Source organism: Corvus hawaiiensis, chromosome Z (assembly GCF_020740725.1).
Source record: "Corvus hawaiiensis isolate bCorHaw1 chromosome Z, bCorHaw1.pri.cur, whole genome shotgun sequence".
NCBI lineage: Eukaryota > Metazoa > Chordata > Aves > Passeriformes > Corvidae > Corvus > Corvus hawaiiensis.
The window spans coordinates 38,065,200-38,091,171 of NC_063255.1; the positions used below are offsets into that span (position 1 = coordinate 38,065,200).

The 25,972-nt window shown below is 36.8% G+C and overlaps 1 protein-coding gene across 8 annotated transcripts in view; it reads left to right on the forward strand.

Moving 5' to 3' along the window:
• CDC14B (cell division cycle 14B) overlaps positions 1-25,972 on the forward strand; it is a 52,344-nt gene that overhangs the window by 11,292 nt on the left and 15,080 nt on the right. For 4 of the 8 annotated variants that reach the window (XM_048292239.1, XM_048292237.1, XM_048292232.1 and 1 more), the window contains exons 5-12: positions 10,351-10,427; positions 11,954-12,020; positions 13,439-13,501; positions 14,370-14,457; positions 14,787-15,017; positions 16,755-16,893; positions 17,025-17,178; positions 17,944-18,044. In XM_048292239.1, the coding sequence (XP_048148196.1) occupies positions 10,351-10,427; positions 11,954-12,020; positions 13,439-13,501; positions 14,370-14,457; positions 14,787-15,017; positions 16,755-16,893; positions 17,025-17,178; positions 17,944-18,044 (920 nt within the window). The other 4 variants (XM_048292233.1, XM_048292234.1, XM_048292236.1 and 1 more) reach the window with 3 other exon arrangements.

Genomic DNA, 25,972 nt, shown 5'->3' on the forward strand with positions numbered 1-25,972 from the left:
TTGAATAATCATCCTACTAACGTAATTATAGCAATGTACCACATAGTAAAAGTTTCTAAAGTCTAGCAGGTATGTGAATGAAATTGTATGATTTTAGGTTTTTTCCGCACTACTGCAATCTGCGTTCTTCAGAATAAGAGCATCACTGAAAAAAAGATCAGTATTAATATTTTCATATAGAAAAAATGATTGATTCTTGAAGTTTTACCTTTCCCCAACCACACAACCTCTTCTTTTCTAAAATAGAAAAACAGTATCTTGCACAAAGTATAATGTGTCATTCGCTAGTTGCATTCATGTTTAAATAAACCTTTCCTTCCCCAGCTGCTTCTTCTCTAATACAAGGTAATCTCTTCAGTTAACCTAGGAGAAGTAGTGCGCATGTGTGGTAGGCTTAGAGCCTGTGTAAAGCCTGGGAAGATACAAGGTGGCTGGAAAGGTACTAAGCCAAGTCTGTGGCTGCAGAAGGGAAAAGGACTGGCTTTACATCTCAACTGCATGTATTTGGTACACAAAAATGTAGTCAAGGAATAAAATGCTGAATACTTCAGGATGAAAGATGCGATGTACCATATTCATGTTCGGTTTTGACTTGTAACACACCTCAGTTGTAACCATTTCTCTTGTTTACTGAGTAATAAATGAAATGAAAAGCTATGCACTTTTTGATGTTGGAGATTTGAGGGGTTGAAGTTCATGTAGCCTTAGGTTATTCCTATTTATTGGCTGCAAAGGCTACACAGTACTTTCTGTGATGCAGGCAGTCTCCTTGCTGCCTCTCTGCATCATGCAGGATGTCCATTTTCTGTTCCCCAGGGTTTCTGTGTTGCCTGTATTCTCTAGCACTTTTTACAAATTGAGATCTGTATTTCGAAACATGTCACTCTTCGAAAAACAGGCACTTAGGAATGTTGCTGTAGACCTTTGCATTCTTAAACCACATGGAAACCGGTAACATGAGTTACAAAGCTTATTTGCAGTTAAGGGATTATGTTGACAAAACAGCTGCAGCTTTTAGGAAAACTACTTCTTCCTAATTACTTGATCATAATTGAGGCCCAGAGGAGGGGACTGGCTTCAGTTATCAGCCATTATTTGGAAAAAAGTGGGTTTGGTTCTTTCCTATATTCTTGTTCTAAATATGTGTAGTAGTAGCATTGTGTGGCATAGCAGCTGACATTCTGAGCAGAATTTTGGTACAGAAAATTAATGAATGGCAAAACAATCTAATAAGAAAATACTGTGGTTGACTATGCAAAAGTATACAGAAAACCTAACACAAATCTTATTTTTGATCACCTGGTAGCCCTGCCATGTTGCAATAACAACATGCAGGTGAAGAGGAATGCTTCAACAGACTTGAATAAAGCTCTAAGATTAATATGTATGGATTATGACAATCCAAAGCACACTAATTAAAAATGGAGGCTGTTGTACAGAGAGTAGGCAGGTTTTGCTTTAGAGAGCTGTGGTGAAGGAAGTGGGAGTTGCAGAGTAAAGAAAGGGTGCTCACACAGATCCACCTGAAGTACAGCACGGAGATCCTGATTGCCTGGCCAACGCATGTGGTAGGGCTAGTTGCAGACACACGGCATATGGCAGAAGAGGCTAGTCAAAACCACCAGTAGTTCTCAGAGTTTGGAGATGTGCTTAAGTTACTGTATTGTACACACTGAATATTTTGGCAGTTTCCCTGAAAAGCCCAGGGCAAAGTGAAGCATACTGAGAGTATCAGTCACCTCCTTGCATGTGGGCATGTCTGACTTGCAAATTTGCAAGTTTTAGATAGTGAGATAGCTCAGCTAGATGCTGATTTTCTTTCCAGTGCAATATTTTTGGCTTTGGCACTGCTTTTTCTTAACAGTAGGGTAGAGTTTCTTCCCAGTTTCATTTAGGAGGGATTTCACTGAAGAAAGATCATAGAAGAAAAACTATGCCCCTGAGGCTTTTTTTTTTCGTGGCATTCTTTGATGATCTTTCATGAAGAGGCAAGCTTAATTACAGAGCTCATTGCTCAAGTGTTCGCACATACTTGTCCCATATTTCTGCTTTCTGCAGGGAGAATTGGTTTGTTCTCTTTGAGGCAAGCAGCGATGCAGGATCTGTTCAGAATGCATGATAAACATTTCTATAAGCATATTTCCTGATTGAAAGGAAATATTGATGACTTCCTTATTTAAAACATATGTAGGCTTAAGTGTCTACCTTCTTTAGTTCAGAATGCTGTGCTTTTTGTTGAAGAAAGATCCATACAGATACTGGTCAAATCTTTAAGAAAGTTTCTCTGTAATTTTAGTTAATCAGACTGTGTCATATACATTGGTAATACCCTTTGTTGCTTGAGTTGATTGTCGTAATTTATTTTCTGATCTTACAAGTGTAACCCATAGGTTGATACTGTATTTTGTTTTCTGTGGATTGAATGTGTTTTCTTGTTTGATTCTAATTTTTTAGCTTCATGGTAGGTTCCCATTTCAACAGTTTACCTTAGGTTGAGGAACTGTGTCGGTGTGCAATGCATTAGTTTGGGGGAGTTCAGGTTCATTCAATGAAGAGCAAGGAAGTAGAAAGGAAATGTGGCCTTTGCAGGGTTAGTGACAAAAATAGTGCTTGTCTGCTTGTGCTGAAAGGTGTTTGATAACTTAAGCACGGTTTTGGGTGCAAGTTGCTCTGTATAGGTCCAGGTGCTACAAGTCACTTGTTAGGTTTTCAAGAATAACAAGGCACAGTGAGTCTGCGTGATTTCTGGTTTTGTTATTTTTTTTAAACACAGTTACATTTAAACTATAAAACTGTAATGAACTGTATATGGCTAGTTCTCTTCTTAGACTTCTGTGTCCTCATAAACATTCAGCTTCTGAGCATGTCTTTTCAAAGGCTTGTTGACCTTCAATTTGTATTCTTAAACAGAATGTTGTAACTTCTATTAAAGGAATTGGGATATATTAGCATGATTTCTCATTCGTCATCTTTTGTTCAAATGTATATGTGTGTACATGTATCATGTGGGGATATGCTCATTTGGACTACTAAGGCAATTATGAAAGTCTTCATTAACTGTGGTGTGGTAAGGGCAGCTGTTAGTGTCCTTGTTTTCAAGCAAAGTCTGTTCTCAGTCTTTTCTTCACAGTTGATGTGTTTTAATGTTTCCCCCACTTCCCTTCATCTAACTTGTCTTTCTTTCCTCTTCAGTGGAGATAGTTTATGAACTCTCCAGACTACACACTTCTTTCTCCCCCCTCCTGCATCTGCTGCTTCCTTCCAGGTGTACTTTGATGTGACAGCACAGCCTAACTCAAGCTCTTCAGTATAACATGGCCTTAAGAGTGAAGAACTAAGTTTACAAATACACTGTTGTATATGCAGTTTTAGAATAAAATATTAATTTTTTAGAGTAATTCTCAACTATTTAGACCTTAATCCCTTTATTGTTCATCTTTCATCTATTTTAATTTGCTATTTTGTTTCTACATTTTTACAGACATAGTGGGAATAATATTCTTCTATGTAGATTAGCGAAAATTTGGCACATTCAGCCACACAAAGGGTAGCCAGAATTCAGTGTGTTGGGGTTGAATGTTTACACTTTTTTTTGGGTGGAGGGGGAAAAGGGAAAGAAGGGAGGGGGGGGGAAGCTTTTGTTCTTCACCTTTTAAAGAAAAATCTTTTCCTTGAAAGCTATCTGCACTGTTCAGGCCTTACCACACTACCAAACCAGCAGTGATCTTCTGAGTTGATATCTACAGTGGCTTCTCTTGATTTTCACCAGGACTTGGCTGTGGGTGAGGAAAGTCTGCTTCTTCCATCATTGCTCCTTCTATATTACGAAAGAAAATGTACCCTCTGTGCCCTGTCCACCCAGTTCCCAAGCTCCCCCCTCTCCCCTTGGCTACATTAACTTAGTAACAGTGTTTTTTTTCTCAGGCCTGGCACTAATTATGTACTTGGAGGGTGACCCTCCCAGGGCACGGCCCCATGAACTGCTGTAATTCAGGTCACCTTCTCCAGGACTCATCTCTGTACTTTGTCTATTTTCTCATCTTCTTTCTTCAGGGTAAGCAGCGTTTCCTTCATCCATTCTAATCCATAGTATTGGTTTTTTGCCTTTTCAATATGTTAGTGTCCTTCCTAGTTGTGGGCCTAACTCTGGGTAGAAGCTGGAGGTTGGAGAATCAATTGGCACCCACTGGTGTGATGTTGAACTGCTCTGTTCTTACTGTGACACTTGCAGAATTATCTCTGGCTGAGCCTGAGATAAACCTGTCTAGTGATCCAAGCTGGGTGAATGGGTAACTGTGGCAGTGCTCAAATTTAGAGTGGGTAAACCATGTTTACCGTCAGCTGTGTTTTGGTGAGAGGTGCTTGACGAGCAAGTGGCAAAGACAAGATGGACAAAGTAGTGACCTTTCATTTAAGCAAAAGTTGCCTGGAATCTTGTCTCTCTCTGAGTTTGTGTCCTCTAAAAAGCTACCTTCTCTGAAATGTATTTGGGAAATTGTGATTAGTCTTCACAGCGGCAGCCTTTCCTGCTGTTTGTACTAGGTTATATTCCAGGATGTTCCTAGAAAACTGCTTGTCTCCGTAGGACAAGAAGGCTTGTTCTTTTGGAGGTCCTCTATAGTCTTAGGTTGCTTTCTTACCTGTCATGAAGTAGTAATGTGCCCAGCCCAGTCAGTTCAGGGTTTTTTTATACTTTCTCTCTGTTGTTTAAAGGTAATTGGAAGTTTCTTGGTTTTGTTTATGATGAACAAAGAGAGTTGCCAGAGACAGGCAGTTATTCATTCTCTGTCACTTTTATTCACTTAATGACTATGTTTCTGCTAATGAAGAAACTGTTGGCCGCATGCATTTCTTCACTACAACACAAATCCATACAGGAAGCTTACTATTCTAATAAATTTCTATTTTAATTTTGCAACATCTAACATTTTTTCCTTAGGAATATTGCTAGAAATTTAATCTACTAAATGACTAGTATATCCAATGGAGGTTTTCATGAAGTAACATATTTAATACTTTAAAGTTGTAACAACTGCATGAGCTTGTGTTTGAGTCTGGTCGCACGCAGCAGTTACTTGCATTCGTTCAGAATGGGTGGATTTAATTATTTGCTGTTTACAGCAGTCCAAGCTGTCTTTGGTGAGTGACATTTCTGGAACATAGTTGTATCACATAAAAGTTGCTTGTAAGCAGTTTAAAATTAATTATCTTGTTATTTTCTGGCTTTTAAGTCAGCATGGTTGGTAAAATGTATGATTTAGGTGGCAGCCTTAAGTAGATTTTTCAGTTGAGGGTGAACAGGTGGTTAAACATGGTTATATTGAGCACATCATAGATATGTGCAGGTATGTGTAGATTCATATCATAGGTATGAATTTAAAGTGCTGTTTACGGACTTGAGTTGGTATAGTTTCTAACAGTAAAGTTTACTTCAATAGCCTATTTAATTTTCCTGAAAGAGCAACAAGTTATGTCATAGATTATTTTTACTAAACACTTTTTGTCTTGTATGCAACATCATTATTTAACTTGGCAATGCCATGTATTGAAAGTTAAGATGCCTTTTTTAACCAGAGGCTCATTTCCCTTTCTACCAAGAATACTTTGCATCCTATTGTGAATACCGTTCCTATGATTATAACTCTGGTCTAGGAAATGGTTGCTTGAAAAATAAGGCTGAATTGAAAGCACTAATGAATCAGAAGAAAACAAGGCTTGCTAAAAGCTCTCATTCTCTGGTTGATTTTAAATGCTCACAAATAAAGAATGGGTCGCCTAATCCTGCAAACGGTTGTATTTCATTGAGTGACCTTTAACGCAGCTGTTTGACTGCACAGCAGTGTTGGCAGGAGGAGTGCTTGAGTGCACCTTTCCCAGTGTTCAATACTTGGATGGTTCTTGACCATTCACAGAGGTGCCTGTAGTTCCTTAATTAGAAACAGATGTCCTAAATGAAAAGGATGATTGGAGCAATGTTAGTGGTTCAACTGCTAATAGCAAATTCCTGGCTATATTTTGAAGTTCAGGAGGATATTTTTTTTGTATGCGTAAAAAAACCAAATTTCTAAATTATCTGTATACAAATGATTGCAGATTGTGATAAAATGATATATTTGACTTGAAAGATATCAATTCCTTATAGCAACAATTCTCCTGAGATGTACATAAGTAGAAGATAATCTAAAAGATTTTAAGAGTTTATATTTGTGTGTATAGATATGTATGTATACTCGTATCTGCACTTGCATGTGACTGTAGGAAAATTCTAAAAGCTGAACGTGTGGATGCATGCTGCATTGAGTAAGTTTTTTTGAAAGAAGGCCTTCTTTTTTTTTTTTTTTTTTTTCTTCAAATATTTCCCTGATCTGCAGGAAAGGAGCCCCTTGGGAAATCATTTTAAAATTCTGATAGTCATTTCTTCATTTGTATATACAAAAATGGATAAAAATTATCCCAGAGAATGCCTGCTTCTGCTAAATAAGAGCTAATATCATTGCTTGAAATTTATTTTAATATTTTTATATTTTTAATAGTCACTTTGTTTGTTGCTTTACTGGCATTAACCTAAGAAAACAACTTTATTTGTGAAAGTTTTCATTATCTTAGAAAGCACAGCAGAAACATAAATTGTAATCAGCATCTGGACAAATTAGTTTCAGCTGTTGTATATTTTGATTTCTGGAGTGTGTCTTCTCTCATTTCCTCTCCTTGCCCCACTACATACCTCACTAATTTACAAATATATCTTTGTTTCTCTATTCATCAGATCAACATTTCCATTCTCTTCTTTTCTGAAACTTCAGTTCTGCTTTCTGCCTTAGAAAGTCCTTCTCTTTTTCAACACTTCTGTCTGCTACAGGTCTTTGATCACTGCTACTTTCTCTTTCCCATTTATTTGCTTTCTTTAGTCCTTTGTTCATCCCCATCATTCCAATGAAACTGTTCATCTTTAAGTCTTCACTGGCCTTCTCCAGGTCAGAAACAATATTGTATGTAGTTTTATATAGATGTGTCGGAAATATTTTTTTAAGTGAATCTTTCCTTAAATGCTGACTAGTGCATTTTGGTTCACTTCATGGAACTAAGTAGGAGCAATCTCAACAGGTAATGGGCATTCTGTCCACAGGACCAGACTAAACCCAGCTGTTAAGCTTAAAAGCTGCTGAAAGTATGTAATACAGATGTCAGATCTTCAATGCTGGCTCTCTGTCTACTGATGCAATTCTTTTGGTGCAGACCATTTCCTAATGCAGATGTGTGGCCTCTGCTGCCTTGACATCTGTTGCTTCTCTGAGCTTTGCTGCTTCAGTCTTACCTGTTTCCATACCTGGAATTTGGTTCACCCCAACCTAAAAGCAGGCCTCACCCATGTTCAGCCTTCATCCAGCCTTGCTTACATCTAGGATTTCTAGGTGGGTACTCCCTTAAGCTGTGACAGAAACTGGTCCTGTCTCCACTTTGACTATCACAGCTTCTTGTGTTGTGTTACTGCCAGGGTGCTTTCCTTGTGAAGTAATTATCTGTTTATCGTCTTTCCCATTGTGCAAGAATGTCATTCTTCACCTTCAAAGCACTCTACACCATTGCACTCATCCAGCTATTCTCATAATAACCTAATTTTTTTGCAAACACTTTTCACTGAGTACACCATTTCATCAACAGCTGTCTCTTGCAATTGTTCACTTGTTGTGTCTTTTGTGTGTCATAGTGTCACAGCTGAGTGTGTAGCAGGATCTCTGTTTCAGAGTAAGTTTCCTTCTTCGGTAAATATGCTGTATTTTGCTTCAGTTGTACAATACAAGTTGTATTTTTGATTTCCAAAATCAGATTGGTTTTTCAAAATGTCCTTGTACTTAGCAAGTGTTCATATATAGCTGTGTTAAGAAAAGTCCATACACATATGTATGTGTGTTAAAAAGGTGTTTCTAGCAATTTCACTGGTAATGTAATTTCAGAAGTGGGATCTGTGCCTAAGAACTAACATGTTTCAGTATACTCTGACATTATTTAGACTTACTTTAATACAACACTCTGGAATGGAAAAAACTTGTCTCCTGCAGCTGTTAGACTTGTAAACAAATGCTTCTGCATTCAATCTTGTTTTCTTTAAGAAACTGGTAAAAGCTCAGCTGAGGTATGGGAGAAATCCTTGGCATTTCTGAGCTACATGTGCTTACAAAATTAGCTAGTATTAGTTGCATTTCTATTTGCCTGTGGTACGATTAGTACTCTTTGTATACTACACAGTGTGATAGCACTTAAGTCTGGTTGGACAGTAGGAGGAATTTCTTCACAAGGAAGGGTAATGAATTGATTAAACATTGTAATGAGCTGCCCAGGGAGATGGTGGACAAGGTGTTTAAGGACTGGATGTGGTACCCAGTGCCATGGTCTAGTTGGCATGGTGGTGTTTGGTCAAAGGTTGGACTAGGATGATCTCAGAGATCCTTTCCAGCCTAATTGATTCTGTGATTCTGTAATCCCAAGTTTTTTCCAGGTGACTCATTTCTGGCTACAAACTCTGTCTAATTACCATCTGTTTGCTAATTCCATTTTACATCTTGGGTTTGTAAGTTTTTCAGGGACAGGGCTCTCTTCCTGATAAAAAAGAAGTGCTTGATTCATATGGTTGCTAGCAATATGTGCTCACTGTGCTGCAAGATGCAAATTAGGACTGTATCAAAGCACTCAGTTTGAAATTTCATGGAAGATAACCTTTACATCCAAATTAGGCAGTGAATGCTTGCAGAATAGAAAATGAACTCTGCCATCTGAGGATAAGTTATTCAATGATACTTGGGAAGGCTTTTAAAGTATCTTTTCTGTTTTGGGTGTATACTTGCACATATAAATGCAGAAGTCACTTATCTCTCCGCAGTGAAAGCACACACACAAAACATGCAGTTTTCACTACTTAGCTATTTATCAAGAAAGATTTATTTTTTTGTTTCCTACTGCCAATTTCAAAGGAAGAATGCTCAGAAAATGCTTAACACACTAATTGAATCAGGAAAATCAAAGGGGTCACCTGTTGGCCATGTCTGTTTTAGCTGTCTGTTTAGGTTATATTTTAAGCTGGGTTTGTTTGTTGGGTTTTTTTAGCAACATCTGTTCTAACTCTTGTTTTTTTTCTAACTCTTTTGTGTGGAGGGAGGATGTTTATGGTATGTTAAACCATTTGTTCAAACTGGCTTTGCAGCAGCATCAAAGAAATTTGAAAAGCAATGCCAACTTTTAAAAGAAAAAATGTCCAAAGCAACAGAAAGTAAATATGCCATGCCTTGGTTTTTGGGGGATAATTAATTAATACATGAGGATTTTTACTTTCAAATAACTCTAAGAGAAAATGTTGTTAGCATAAAAGAAATAAAAAATTTTACTGAACATTAGTGATAAAACCCCAACTTTCTGTAGGGTGTTAAAGCAATTTCAAAGAAAAAGTATTAACTTGAAATTACTGAATATTGACCTGTTAATGACAGCTTGTTATTAACAGTTGTTACCTCCTGGCCATGCTGGGGATGGTGTTTGATGGTATTTGAAGAAGAGATATGCAAAAAAGAGGACTTTTAGGTATTCTTTAAGGAGACCTTAGTGTTAAAGGCTATCCAAGAGTGATCAGACATGTTGTGATGGAAGACCATATGGATATTTCTCGTAAGTTGGTCCTTTGTGAATTCTTTTCTGAGTGTTTTTGACAGTAGAAAGTTCAATTCATTCTGTTTGTAGGATTTTGCTTCTGAAGCTACAGATTTCTTTTAATTTTTTTATTTTTTAATTTTTTGTTTTCTTTTAGTTTATCGCATCTGGATTTAGTTACTGGATATTGCCTCAGCAGTGCAAAGGAGGAAGTACAGAATTTGGATTAATGTAAATGTTCTGATGTAGGAAGATCAAAACATACATAAATAACAGTCTTGTCTGCTGAGTGTACAGACAGTTTGTGTACCAGATGATTCATAGCTTTGCTGATATATCTGCGGGTTTTCATGTTTTGATTTACATCTTAAAAGCTTAATTAAAAAAAAATCTACAAACTGGCCAAGCTGAAATGTAAGAATCCAGATGAACAGAAGCCTTTTCACTGTAGCCTGTAGCTGAACAACTTCTGCACGAATCTATAAAGTTAGTTTTAAAATATGTATTTCTTTAGATTGACAGGATTTTTTATTGTTTATATTAGTTTTATTGTTGCACACTTGCAAACATTCGTTCTTGGTGCCACTCTTTTCCAGCACTTTTGCGTTCTGTGATAATTAATTATGCCTTCTGTAATATACAAATGACTTGAAATTATTGAAACCTGTCTTAAAATAATCTTTTTCCTTTTCTGTCTTTCCCCAAAAATAGATAATATACTTGAGAGAATCCCCAGAAGATGTGTACAGGCTTATATTGTCAGGAAGTGTTTCATATCTTCCTTTCAGGTAAATAACAGGTTGATAGAACTTTCTGTACCTTGATATTTTGAAGAAGGATGTAACATTTTTCAGTACTAATTTTTGCTGTGTTGGTTTTTTTTTTGGGGGGGGGGGGGGGGGAGGGGGGTGTTGGTTTTGTTTTGGGAGTGTTTGTTTGTTTGGGGGTTTTTTGGTTGGTTTTTTTTTTGTGGGGTTTATTTTAGTTTTGGTTGGTTGGTTTTTGGTTTTGGTTGGTTGGTTGGGGTTTTTTTGTGCTGAAGTTTTGGGACACACTCCCTGCCTGAACTTCAGGTACTCAGTGAATCAGAGGTGTTACCAGCTGGTACTGAAGTGTACAAGCAGAAAGTGAAGCAGCCACAGTGTTTTTTATCCACTCATTGAGCTTTTTGATCTACATTGCTTCTCACGTGGCAGAATGATTTTGTGCCAGTAGCTGATAGTTAAACATACCAAAATATCTGTCATTCAGCACAAAGGGCTCGTAATACTTAATAGCATTATTTATGCACAAGACAGCTTCTGCAGATTGCTGCACACATTTGACAAGTGGAAAGTTGTCATCAGTGCATTCCAGGAACCTTCTGCATTGCCTGTGCCCTACTGTGCTATCCCTCCAATAGATACCAGAGGTTGCAATTCCCTTTGAGGACCATGGCCTGAGAATGTGAGGCTGCTTTTGTCTGTCTGTAGAAGGCTTCATCCTTTTTTTTCTTTCTCATCAGGTGGTCTTAGAGACACCAGCTGCTACAATGTCACCTTTATGTGTCCTTTCTCTTACTTGAATAAGGTTCTATATTTCTGTGCCCTGCTAATTTCTGCCCCTTTTCACACTGATTCATGAGGATGGAAAGGATATAAAAAAATACTAGAGACAGCCCTCCAGGTTCTTCAAAAGTTCTCCCTCCTCTCAGTTTTATGATATGAACATTTTTTTACTTACTAGAAACATTAGCAATTCTCTGCTGATAAGGGCTACATGGTCTCAAGGTATTTTGCCAAGGCATAATATTCTCTGATGTAGATTCAGTTTTATTTATTTACTTGACTGTAGTATTCCTCTAGAATGCTTACTCTGTGGTGCTTATGGAATTTGATAATGGTCACCGACTAAGAACATGCAATTCCTGGATCAGCAGAATTAAAAAACTTGTAACTGAAAGAAGGGGTTTTAATGAAATCAGTTTCTCCTCTTGTTTAAGCATAAACTATTTATGCATCTTAAGGAAAATATTTTATTATATTTACTCAAATGTTTATCCTAGCAGTCCATGTCAGAAATTGAACATTTCAGCTTTACCAAAACTGTAGTTAGAGTAATCTTACTGTTGTATCTGTTAACATAACTTATTTTATGTTTTGTTATTCTTGTAAGATTCAAGGTACAGGAAAGGAATTAATCATTTGACATAATTACTTCCGTGTAATAATCATTATCTTAAAGTAATTTTTAAACAGTTTTAGAGAAGTATCTTCAATTGCTTTCACTTGGATTAAAATGCAATAATTACTGTCTTGGTCATCATATCTTACAGGGATGCTTCCTTTGGTACTTGCAGTTTTCATCTGACATTACTGGACTGTTTTCATGCAATAAACAAGGTCAGCAAACTAGTATTTTTCGTATTTCAAAAAGTTAGCTAAATATTGCCCATCGGAAAAAGAGGGCTTAGGAAGCTAGTATCCAATTAGAGCTGTGAAGAGGCAGATTTGCTGATTGTTGCCTGGTTTACTGTGCATTGTGCATTGTAACAAAAGTAGGTACAGCATCCACAGAAATCAACTAATACCTTATACAATCAAATAGTTAAGATGTTAAAGACAGAGTTTGCGTTTTACTTATGTAATCTTTCAGGACAGTAATTCACCTCTAATCCTAAAAGTTGTGTGTTAGGTTTATTATATACCCCCTGGTGTTATGTATTAGGCTGAACATAGCCTTTGAAAGTGGTTTTGAATGGGCTTGCTATACACTTCAGGCATTTGCAACACATGCTAATGATTTCAAGTTTTGCTTTAGTAATAGAAATACAAATTTCTATCTACAGGGATAATGATAAACAAATGTTAGGAGGTAGGTGCTTCTTTTTTTAACAACAAATTACCATAATCTAGTTCTTATAGCAATATAGTGGTGAAGTAATGCAACATTGAAGGATAGGGGAATTAAAACACATTCTTTTTATTCTGTATGAATAGTGAAATGGGGAATTCTGCAGCACTCTACTGTACTATGGTCTTTTGTATTATGGGTATCTCTACCAAATACTGATGTTTTTACTGGTTAAGTCAGCTTTTTGAAGATCTGTCAGCTTTTTTGGATGTTTTGAAATTGGCTACTTGTATTCCAAGACTGGTGCATTGCTATTCTTGCTGGTGAACGGCAAGAAAAGCTACAAAAGATTACATAGTAAAAGAGAAAATTAGAATGTAGTATTTTTAATATCTGCAGATGTGGGACTTATCTGTGTTTGTGTTTCCTGTTCTAACAAGTGGATAAGCTGTTAGTTACCCAAATGATTACATTTTTTATACAGTGTTAATTATTATGGTTGTGGCTAATTATGGGACATCATGGACTCACAGTAATATCTACTTAGGACTTTGTGACTGCAAATAATTTGAAATCAATGAAGATACTAACAAATAGCATTTATGCACAAAAAATATTTGCAGTTCTTGAATGCAGTCTTTAGAATCTACTCATAGCTTCAATAGATTTTTTTTGCTGGTTCTTTTTATTTTGTGCACCTAGCAGTAATAAAAAGATCAAATGCTTCAGTAATCTGGGATTTTCATAGTGATTCAGTGGAAACAAAAAAAGTCAATTTACTCATCTGACTTCACTTATATTGAAATTTACAAACCTGTTTTGAACCAAGACTGAGTTGATCTGTATTTCTTAAATTGTGTGAAGAAAGAGGAGAGTGTGTATTAAGGGACTTTATGGAACCAAAAAGAATTACAAACTGTCCTCATTGAAGAGGCATCTCTGTTAAGAGCTGTGTTCTGAATTTTAGGCTTTGCAGTATGGTTTCCTGGATTTTAGTACGTTTGATGTAAATGAATATGAGCATTATGAAGTAAGTGTTCAGTGTCAATCTTTTGATTTGCTTGCTGTTACTAATGCTAAAACAATTGCTTATAATTTTTGCTGTTCTTTTGTAGTATTAAGTTCCACTTCTGTTTTGTCTCTTTAAGCTATGATAGTTAAATAAAGGTGCATGGTCAGAGAGAGAATACTAAAATTCAGATTAAAGCGTAATTATGCTCAAACATGGGGGAAAGCAGAAACCGAAATGGAAAAAAATGGGGATTTCCATTATTATTTAAACCCTGGATACTCTTGAGCACTCTTGATGAACAACTAAAGGGCATACAAGCTCAAGTCTAACTGAATGCTAGAGAACAATCAAAGTATGTATTTGAGAACACACGGGAAAGATGTAATAACACTCTTTGAGGTAAAGAACGAAACAGGGCTGGGAAACTCCAAGCACATAAAATTCACTTTGGGACATAGGAAATTATTGTGACAATGTTGGACTACAGCTCTTGACTGTATGCAGTCTCAGAAATGCAAAGCTGCCAGATATCTGTAAAGAGAAAATTAAATGTTCCTAGAACTTAAAAAGTCATTATGTAATTTGTGAACAGAGGTAAGACCAAGGCCATAATTTAGAAGCCTATAAAAATTTAAAAATTGGAAGTTGCCTTTCATCTGAAGGGCATCAGTTGTGTTGTTCTAAAACTGATTTAGAAAGACAGAAACATGGAAAAAAGTGAGGTTGAGAGCATCTGTTGTCCTCATGATGAAAAAGAAAGCAGTCAACTAACACAACTTCCTTTGAAAAAATTGTACATCAATTCTATCTAGCGTGTATTTTGAAACAATAAGGAAAAACCTGAAAATACAGGGATAATGATAAACCAAGCATTTTCTCTTGACAGAGAGCAGAAAATGGAGATTTTAACTGGATAATACCAAACAAATTCATTGCCTTCAGTGGACCTCATTCAAGAAGTAAAATTGAAAATGGTATGCTTAAAAAAGGAGGTGGGGGATACAAGCCCACTGCTTTCTTAGTTGATTGTTATCAGTAAGAACAAGCTGTAAAAACTGTTCCTCAAACAGTGTGTTTTTTCCCTAGCTCTTTTCCTTTTATAAGAACACTGGCAGTAAAATTTTAATGCTTGGTTTAATTGTATCTGACCTAGGTGATTGTGTTAAAATTCCATTTTCAGTTATTCTATTTCTTTATGTTGTCTCTATTTTGAAAGTGTTTTCATATCTTGTTTTTTAGTCTTTTTTTGTTTCTGCAGTTTGAGCCTTACTCTATTTCTTTTTTATGTTCTGTTCTCAAATAGGCTATCCCCACCATGCTCCAGAAGCTTATTTCCCATACTTCAGGCAGCATAAGGTCACCACTATAATACGCCTCAACAAAAAACTGTATGATGCCAAACGATTTACAGATGCTGGATTTGAGCATTTTGATCTCTTCTTTGCTGATGGAAGCACACCTAGTGATACTATAGTTAAAAGATTTCTAAATATTTGTGAAAATGCTGAAGGAGTAATAGCCGTTCATTGCAAAGGTATGGTGTAAAAACCAATTTATATTACAAGTGATGTGTATAATTACAGTTCCTGAGGTATTTTGCAGTATAATTCTACAATATGGCTATTAACATCTCTGCCAAACTGCAACATTTCCATTCAAATTCTTTCTATGGTTCTGTTCAGCACTTCATATTCTAATTTTTTTAAGTTTCAGAAAAATCTTCCCAGCCATTCCCAAAATGGGACTGGGGAAAGTGAGATTTCCAATAGTAATAGCTCTTTCTGTTAGAAAGTGTTAGCACTTTCAAAGGATGCTTTGGGCAGGCGTTTGAAGTCCTGTCGAGTTCTCTCTGAAAATACATGTTTAAATATACCAAATAATTAACTTTTGAAAACAGTGCAGCATTTTGGGGAGATTCCTCAAAATATATGAGTGTTCTTCTACAACCACCAAAATCTTCATCCCTCAGAAGTTCTTTATACTAGCTTGGGCATGCTCTGAATGTCCATTCTTTCAGATTTAGACTGCAGAGATTTTAAGAGCATGCTCAAGGCAGCTAGTATAGTTATTCAGTTTTCTGTGGTTCTAGAGGCAGTATGTTTCCCTTCCCACACCATCTTTAATAGTCTATCAGGCATTTCTTCTCTACATCTTTGCATCACTAGTGTACCTGATAACTCTGTGATTGAAGGAGACAGGCCTTTTCTTAACCTGTTTGCTTTGGACCTGGAAAGACTGCATTTTTGTTCCTGGATCTGCCATCCATTTGCTGCATTTAACAGAATTATACTGGAAAGTGAAAGAATTGTTAAAACCAGCATCTTGACTGTGGGGAAACAAGTGCATGCTCTTATTCTTCACTGAGGTGATAAATTCAGGCATATCACTTCATTGGTTATGCCAGAATATTGAGTATCAGTGATAACAAGTGCTTTGTTTTCACTCAAATTAAGTTATTCTTTGATAGATGTCATACTAATGGTGTCTAGCCTGCTCTTACTCTTGAGGAAGTGTAGAATGCTGCAGCCTGTTCTTAAAGCTGGGCAAGTCATGGAAAGTCCTGTGTGGTTGTCTTGGCTGTTGTTTTATATAGAAGATTTTACACTGGTGTTGATCAGTCAATTGTTAAGTGAGGGAAGGTGGTGTGGATTTGCATTCACAGCAAGTGATTGAGGAGAGAAGCCACTTAGCTGGAGCTGTCCTTTGCTTCTCATGTTTCCCCAGATAAATAGAACTGTTTTGAGGGCCATTATAGATAAGGTTTCTCATGCTGGAGTACTTTCTGCCTGTACTAGCTAGTGCCCAGACTTGCTTATTGCAAAATTTGTCTTTTTATTGGGAATTAAAGAGATTAATTAGAGGAGAGTCTGGAAGAACAGCTGGTTTCAGTGCAATGTATGATTAGTTTGCAAGAAGGTGCTGTGACAATTCTGAAAAAGGTCACGTGTTTTATCCCATGCATAAAAACATTCTCATACCTTCATGCATATTCATAGATAGATAGGTAAATAAAGATGAACTAAACTTACGAATATTTGTAAAGTTGCTGGCTTTGGAAGGTTACCTCACTCAAAAAAACCATAATGAGTGTGTTAGTAACCTTGTATGTTAAAGATCAAAGGGTAAGTTTCCCTTACCAAATTTGGTAAGTACAGGTTTGTTTTGATAAATTAGGCAGGTAACTACTTGTCCAAGTAGCAGTGTCTGTAGTTACAGCAGATTCCAGATGAAGACGGATATATAAAAGAAGTCATTCTTTTATCTTACACAGCTGGTCTTGGACGAACCGGCACACTTATTGCCTGTTACATCATGAAGCATTATCGGATGACAGCTGCTGAAACTATTGCCTGGATCAGAATAAATAGACCTGGTTCTGTGATTGGACCACAACAGCATTTCCTGATGGAGTAAGTAGATTGAGTGTAAATTATTGCCAAAAATAAATCTAGATGTCTTTTTCTTCTTCTTCTATTGTACACTTAACAATCTTCAGTGTTAATTTGTTGTGTTTTGGGCCTTTTTTTCCATGTTATGATAGCAAACAGGCAGAACTTTGGACAGAAGGGGATATTTTCCGTGCAAAGTTGAAACGAAACCATAAAATTGCTGTAACAAGAATTCTGTCAGGAGTAGATGATATTTCAATTAATAACACAAGAAACAGGAGAACCATCCAAAAGGACATTGAACTGGTAACCATCCAAATATTGTGCTCTTGTAAAAGTTGGAACTGTTGAAAATCTCTCAGGTTTTGAACAAACCTGTGGGTACACTAAAACTTTGTTAATCAGATTTTTTTTTATGTTCACCCTTTTTATATAAAGGGATATGGGGGAAAAAAGTATGGACAGCAATTATGAAAAATGGAGTTCAGAACACAGGTGAAATAGGAGCATCATCATGCTGTAGTCTTTTGTAATTAGGTCAATAATAGAAAAAAGTACTCACAATCTGCAATCAAAAACACTGGTTTCATTTTGGATTGTCTGTTGCTTCACTGTGTGTATTTAAAGGGAAGGGATAAAAGGGTTTGTTGGTTTTTTTTAACCTCGTTTTAGTTTCTAAGTAATTGCAGCTTCTGTAATACCTTTTGATGGTGCTTTTTGAAAAAGACGGTACTGCTGTTTTAAAAAAGCAAGTGAAGGAGGGAAATCCTGTATTTAGTGAAGATTATACTGTACCTAAGCAAAGATTTGATCAAGTATTGTTTCCAGTGTTTTAGAAGTAGACAATACTCTGATGCATGTAATTCATGACACCACTTAATGGTTTACAGCTTCAAAAGCAGCAAACAGGAAACTGGAAGGAATAGAACTGTATTTATGCAAATGAATTTCCTTTGACCTTATCCTGTTGAGATAATTCTAATTTTAAGCTTTAAAATAAAGTTAATTCTTAAATATCAAAGTGTCTTTATTTTAATCTTGAATTATACTTTCCCCCCTCCACTTATCCAGTACAGTGATGATGATGAAACAAACTGTCTAACACAAGGGGATAAGCTTCGTGCTCTGAAAAGCAAAAGGCAAGCAAAAGCTCCAGCTGCATCTCCACTAGCGTAAGTCAGTTTCTGAATATATAAAATGCCAGAAACACTTTTATCCTCTTCATGAATACTTCCCATTGCCCCCAAAGGTTTGTTACCAATGCTGCTTTTACTCCCTTAAAACAAACATGAGATTCACCGTTTCTCTGAAGACTTGGTGAGTGCTGAGGAGGCAGGAGAACTTCATTAAAGAGCTGCATGACTGAATTTCTGGTTTTCTGTATAGTTTTTAATGCTGGTATTCTGCACTTTACAAGCTCCTGTAGTACTTCTGAATGCTTTACTTTCAGTTTAATCACAAACATTCTCTTGTCTTTCCGATGGTAGTATAAAAATGAAGGACTATGACTGTATGGTCTTGTTTGATTGGATCAAGTAAGATACATGCTGGTGTTTGAAGTAAAGTCAGCTACCTAAAAAGAGTTGAAAGAAGGATTTTTAGCTTCCTTTCATTTTCTCTTCCTTGGAAAAGAACTTTCCCTAAATCCTGTGGGCTTTGTGGTAATGTCTGGTGAATCTGGAAGGCAGACTAGTAACAGTTTCAGTAAACAAATTCAAAGAAGTGCACTTCTGTCAGGGAAACTGGTAATCTTTATTTTAGACAAGTCCTGAAACACCACCTGTAAAAGCAAGTTTGCATCTGTTGTAGCTTGTACCAACTGTAGGTACAAAAAATTTCTGTCTGCCCTTAAGTAAACTGCAAGACAATGCAACACTTGCAAAACTTAGCTGGATCTCATTAGATTGCTAGGAAAGAAATGGTGACCCCTAGCTGTCAGATTTTTGCAAATGACACATCACCGAAGTCGCAGACCACAGTCAACTTGACTTTTGTTGTGTTGTCATTCTGTAGGAGATGATGGTGCTACCTGCTGGCATTTTTATTTTCTTTTTCTTCTTCTTTTCTAAGATCACTGCTGTCATCAGACTTTTAGAAAAAGTGAGAAGTATATAGCAAAAATATGGTGAAGGTAAAGGAACATGAGTTTGGAAATCTTCACACATTCCTATGTGTGATTTCTGCTTTTGTTTTAAAATTCTCTCTTTTGTTCATGCTTATCATTTACACAGGCAGCCATGTAAGATACAACATATTTGGAACAAAGCCTGTGCCCAGCTGACATTTAAAAAATGCCAAAACGCATCACCTCAGTTACCTCAAACAGCACAGTAAAAAAAAAAACGACCTTGCAGATTAAGGCACAGAAGTGCATTAGTGGTCAAGTACTTAATTGCCACACACTTATTGTATATTCCATGCGATGATTGTAGACTGTGATAACCTATTCAGAGCCATTGTGTTAATATCTTCTTAACAGAAGACCTATCTACTGTTAAAATATTATTCCACTCATGAAATATTCTGCAACATGTCTGCTCTAGTTAAAACTAGTTAGCTGGTACTTGTGTAGAATTAAAATAATTTACCTGGAGCTTATAGCTGCTTTTTACATTGTGCATTGTGGCTCAAGGAGTTTCAATTTACCTCCTTCTGTTCCCCTGAGTTATTTTTATGGTTTGCAACTTGTACTGAAATAATATGGTGAAAAATGAATGTGTAAATTCATACATTCTTTGTGTTACTGTTGTTTTATTGCAAGAAATATTTGGCTGCATTACATGAGTCAGAAGTTTTTTCTGCTGCAAGAGGTATTAGTCTCTTTCCTTTTCAGTTGTCTGTTAAAATAATTAGTCTTGCAGTAAAATTGATTACTTTTATCTAAGCAAAAAACCAGAAGCTTCTAAATCTTCTAAGTAGTTTTATTTCAGAGGAAAAAAGAAGTGGGGGGGAGCAAAGTAAGAGCACCAGAAGCTTGGACAGTTAGTCTTTGAAAACTGAGGCATTATTTACTTTTAAGTCACAAGGGATTTGTATAGAGTGTTTATTGAAGTTGGCTGTATGAATTCTTTATGCTTTCATGACTGGATGTTTTATATATGTTCTAATAAGCAATATTCTGCACCTGTAGCAAAGGATTATGAATTGGCTTTTGCTTCTTACACAGGAAGATAATACACCCCATCATCTGGTTGTTTGTTTCTGCAAACTTACCTGTCTCTGATCTAAAGTTTTAGGATCAAAATGTATGATTGTGAAGTAGGATGTGTGAATACAGGCTGATCCAACTGTGTAAGAGATGGCAGCAAGTGGTCAGAGATGTATTGTTCCTGCGTGCACTTACTTCCAAGAGTGATACAGACTTTCTTTGAAATAGGTGACTTTGGTGAGGATTTCAGAAAATTTGCTTTGATTTCCACCAGCACATGGGTACTACATTTGGCAATTTATGGCTGCATGGATTGTTAGTCATAGAAAGTAAGAAATGCATGGCAAAGGTTATAGAACAGTATCCTTTTGAAGAACTTGAAACAAGCTTAAAATACACCAATAGCTTTTGCTTTTGATTTTTTTTTTTCATCTCTACCTCCCCCTCCAATCCCTTTTAGATGGCTCCTAGCTATGCTGGTGTCTACACTGTGTAGCATTGTCATCTGGTGGATTGTATGTGGCTCCCTTCTGCCCAGCCTGCTATTCTGTCTAGATGGTTTAAGAACATAGTAACCATCAGGACCCCCTGAGAGAGAGCCACTGTGTAAGTGTCCCATTCCATTTCTCTATAATATCTCACACCTTTCTGTCTAGTATGTCTCATAAATGCATGTTTTCATGTCATGTTTCTTACTGGCTTTGTTGCAAGGGTAAATTTCACTGCTCTGGCTTTGTTATTTTTTGTGTATAATATTTGGAATAATTGAGTGATTTTTATGGCTGGCATGCAATATACAAATGCAAAGAGCTCTTAGAATAACTTTTAGTTTTGAAGCTTTTCTTCTCTGCAGATAAGCAAAAGTACATAAGCAAAATTATCTGTAAGAAGGAAAAAGTACTGCTTTAAAATATGATCCTATCCTTTGCATATTGCAGATGCAGATGTTAGCTTCAGTTTTACTTTGAAGTTCATGAACTTGCAAAGTAGGCTAGTTTCCCAACACATGATTTTATTCCCATGAAATGCCAAGAACTGGAATTTGGTAGAAATGTCAGTAGATCTTTGTTTCTATGAAGAGATCAAACATTATATGCCATGGCATAAAACAGGACTTCTTTTTACCTTTTTAACATAGCAGAAGATGGGACAGGTTGCAGTGTTAGGTCAAGGATCACTTGTTTACCCAGACAATCTGGTTTCGTCCTCTTTTGTTCATAATTATGTTTTATAGAGCTTTAGGAGATTACTTACATTCATTCATTCTGACAACTTGGATTCAGCAGCTGAGAAAACATTAATAGCATATCAGTTCCCTGAGTACAGTTTTCACTCTTTCTTCACTCTGCTTTCATCAGAATAGCTACAGTGATTTCTGTGCCTTGCTTCTACTTAAAAGGTGCAGTCTTTTCATCAAATGACAACTTACATCCTTTGGTCAAACAAAAATTTCAACGGCACGCAGATCTGTCAGGAAATCCAAATGAACTTTTTGCTTCCTTCTGAGTCTCCCTGGAGCTCCTCTGTCATCACCACCCTCCAAGTAAAATGGTTACTTGGGGTGAAACCTTAGTGCTCTCAAGGAGAAGAAATGGTCAGAAAGTCTTTTACACCAGAGTACTGAGTAAGAATCAGCATTCTCTCCTGACAGACACGAAGGTTGAGATTTTCTGTCATCTGTACTTTTGGCCTTGCAACTTTTTGTCTGCACTTCTTAAAAAGCATGAAACTCTTTCTCTAACATAAGTGACCGAATAACTATAGAATGAGAACTGGGGGACTTTGGACAGCTTAGTTATTCAGTTAGCCTTTGCTGAGGTCATCTTAATCTGTTCTTTTGGGGAAAAAATGATCAAGAAATAAAGATCACTTCAACTTAATTCTTTTCTCCTAACTTTTTCAAATAACCTACTTGAGAGGCATTATTCCAAATAATGTGAGAGGCATATTTTCAAAGTTTTACACTGAATGTAGGACTATTTCTGTTCTCAGTGGTCTCTAGAAGTCAGACTTCAGATTTCTGAACACATACTAAAAAGCTAAACTTAAAACACAGGTTAAAGAGATTAAACAATCGGTGCTTTGTTTTGCTGTACTGTAAGATCAATTTCAGTCAACTATCATCCTTTCTTTCTCTTATTGTTTCTGTGTTCTGTATAAAAACTAAAAACACTTTTTCCTTGCTAGAGGAAAAAAGACTGTTTGATGTTGGTAGATGCGATGCAAGCAATTTGGTTATTCCCATTTACTGGGAATTTCCAGTTCCTGGTGCTATTGCTTGGTTTTCAAGATTAACAATCATACAATGTTGGTTTAAGTATAGGGAGAGAAAACACTTAGGCTTTTCTTAAAAGCTTGCCTAACTTTCTCTCCATTCTGCAGCTAATGTCTCGTGTTTTAAGAGCTCAAACTACCTCTAAGGATTATGGATCTCTCTGGGATAGCCTGGCAGTTGTGTTGGCTGAAGCCCTGTATGCTGAAGTTATCAGTCACTTACCTGTTGATGACTTGGAAGAGTGGTAGAGGTCTCAGGTCTATTTTCTTAAAAATCATGAGATGATGAAGGAGAAAGCAGTATTGTACTTAGCAGATCTTGTAATACAGGTTGCCTAGACTGGTTGGCAAGACTAAAATGGCTTTTGCCGACAGAGAAGACATGCACCTGTGTAACCTCTCTTTTCTTTATCCTCCTTACAGTATCTTCCTTAGGATACTGTAATCATGTATTTTAAAAAAGCTTGTTGTGTCGATTGATTTCTCCCCAATATGTATTATATTGCTTGCACTTCAAGTTTTATGGATTTTGTCTTGGGTTGTGGAGTTTGGGCTTTTGTGTCCTGGCGGTGTGCCTATGTTTCACCCTTGCACTGAGTTAAATGGTGAGAAAAGGTTGTGAGTTATTTAAAAGATGCTGCTACTGAACCGAACACTGCTCCATTTAAACAGGTTTTGATTTGTTTAAAGACCAAGGTATTAGCTTGAATAAGGAAGCATTGTATAAACTAGTCTGTTATTTGTTGTGTGTATTTAAGATCAGAGCTACCAAGTGATGTTTCCATTACAGATGAACCAGAGATGAAAAATTCTTACAATGAAAATGTATGTTTAATAGTGTGACTGTTACAGCATCCTATAGCCTGGCTTTTTTGTTTGTTTTGGTTTTTTTCAATCATATCCCATTGAGTGCATTTGTGTATCCCATTTGTGTACATCAGATGTGTTTGCTGGTGTTTCTGGATGCTGTATGACATACTCTTTTATGTGAACAGCTACAAAGCAGTAAGGTAGGTGTCCTGAGGTGTCCTGAGATCTTACACTTCTTTAATACAGTTTGGGATATTTTTTTCGTGCTGACATTTTGGCAGGTTTTCCTGAACCATGGCCTCATCTCACATCCATTATAAAACATATCTGTTGAACCTGCTATCAAGCAAAGCTGTTAGTCTAATTGTGCTGAATCAAAATTCCATACATTAGTTTCTTCTCTCACCTTTAACATATATGCAGTAGCATTCTAATAAAAGCTGTAGTAGCACTGTTGCTGGTCCTCAGCTGACAGTTGTCAGGCTCAAAGACAGCTCTGGGTGTTTATTTGCAACACCATGTCAGAAAGTGGTATAAATGGAACCTTCTCTCTTTTCCTTGAGGTGCTATGAGCCTTGGAAGTCCAGAATTCTAGTCTGATTTAAAAATCTCTCTGTTAGCGAATGTCTCTCTTAGCAAATGTTTTGTTCACAGGGATTTCAATTATTCTTTCCTGTAGAGTAGCCCAGTGAAGTTGTATATATTTGAGATGTAAAAATGGCATATCAACTGAAGAGCAGACAATGTTAAAGGTTCTACTCTGCTAACAGCTGGCTCTGAACTGATCCCATAAGGCATCTCCTTATCTCCCTTTGGCAAATACAGCAAACTTACAAGGATGTTTTGATGGTTGTTTTGGTTTCCTGGTGGCTATTTTTATTATAAGTCACATTTCCATTTAGAACTTCTTTTATTTTCTTTCTTTGTTTTGAACAGATAAGATGAGATTCTCTGGGAAGTAAGGACTATGTTTGATACGTTGAAAAGATGAATATTTAAGTGTTTGTGCAAAATGGTATCTTGATAACTCATAGTGCTTCACAGAATCACAGAATGGATAGTGTTGAAAAGGGACCACAGTGGGTCATCTGTTCCAACCTCCCTGCTCAAGCAGAGTCATCCTAGAATGCATTCCACAGGATTGTATCCAGGCAGGTCTTGAATATCTCCAGTAAGGGAGACTCCACAGCCTTTCTGGACAATCTGTTCCAGTGCTCGGTAACCTGCACAGTAAAGAAGTTCAGGTGTTCAGGTCAGGTTCCTCATGTTCAGGTGGAACTTCCTGTTCAGTTTGTGCCCAGTGCCTCTTGTCCTGTTGCTCAGCACTACCGAGCAGAGCTTGGCTCTTGACACCATTGCTTCAGATACTCACAGACATTGATTAGGTCCCCTCTGTCGTCTCTTTTGGAGGCTGAACAGACCCAGCGCCCTCATCCTTTCCTCATAAGAGGGATGTCCAGTCCCCTCAACATCATCATATCCTTCCACTGGACTCTCTCAAGGAGCTCCATGTCTCTCTTGTCCTGAGGAGCCCAGAACTGGCCACAGCACTCTAGGTGTGCCTCACCAGGGCTGAGTAAAAGGGCAGGATCAGCTCCCTCAACCTGCTAGCAATGTTCTTACTAATGCACCCCAGGACACCGTTGGCCTTCATGGTCACAAGGGCACACTGCTGGTCCATATTTCAGTGCATGTTAGATAAGTATATGGGTTTACGCCATGTATGTTGACCAGTTTTTATGAACTTCTGGTGTCTAGAAAAAAAAGGGTGTTTAGGAGAGAAAGATTATAAACATTAGATTACATTCCAATAACTTTCACTTTCTTTTATATGTACATTTGCATGCATTTTATGCAGAGAGACACCAAATGTATGTATTTAAGGAGAAAACATGATTTTTCCGTATTTCTGGCTGCATGAGCAGTAGTAAACCAGTATGTGCCGTGATTTGTTCATGTTTATATTTCAGTGATTAAATGTTATGAGGTTAAGCTGACTTTGTACTTTTCTGTTCATTCCCAGAAGTTTCTATCAGCACAAATGAAGTAATGCAAATAATGAATATAATGCAAGTCTTCTTTCACCACTGGTGTAATTTTTAGTGCTTGGTTGAAAGTGTTGTAGACCAAATTTGTTCATGCTGTATGACAACTGTGGCACCGAAAGAAGAATTATAATATTAGAACTTGCTAAAACTGTTTTACAATCACAGTAGAAACTATAACGTAAGCTTTCAGGTTTTAAATGTTTTCACCTTGGGCATGCAAGGAAAACATTTTGATTAGAAGAATTTGTTCTGTCTAAAGAAGTATGATATGAGGCTGAAGGTATCTGGGGGCCGTTTTTTCTGCCTCCTGTATAAGCAATTCCTTCAACTTTGAATGACCTGTGTTTACAGTAGAATTTGCATTGCATTTTGGTAGTACTTTTCATTAAAACCTTGTATTAAGATAGCTCAGAGGAACTGGCTGTTTTGTTTGAACATTGCAAATCAAGTGACAATATTTTGCAAGGCTGAACTATTAAGAGAGATTTATTCAGGTAGTTTAAAATTCTTGGAATTTGTGGTTATGTAGTCATTTGTTTGCTAATCAAGAAGAGTATAGCAAAAATAAGGTTGCTGATCAGTTTTACTGAATAAAGAATATATTTTGGATGAAATTGTGTTATCTCAAATGGATGTTCTAATTCTAAAATCAAACACATATAAAACAATGAAAACATTGGAGGTTTTTTCATTTCTGTTTTTGGTGAGTATGTTACCTGAGTATGTAAGTGTATATTTTCTCCCCATGTATTTTGCTCCAGAAGTTAACATTCAGTATTGATAGCTAGGATTCTGTGAAAATAGTTTCTTCAGAGTGTTA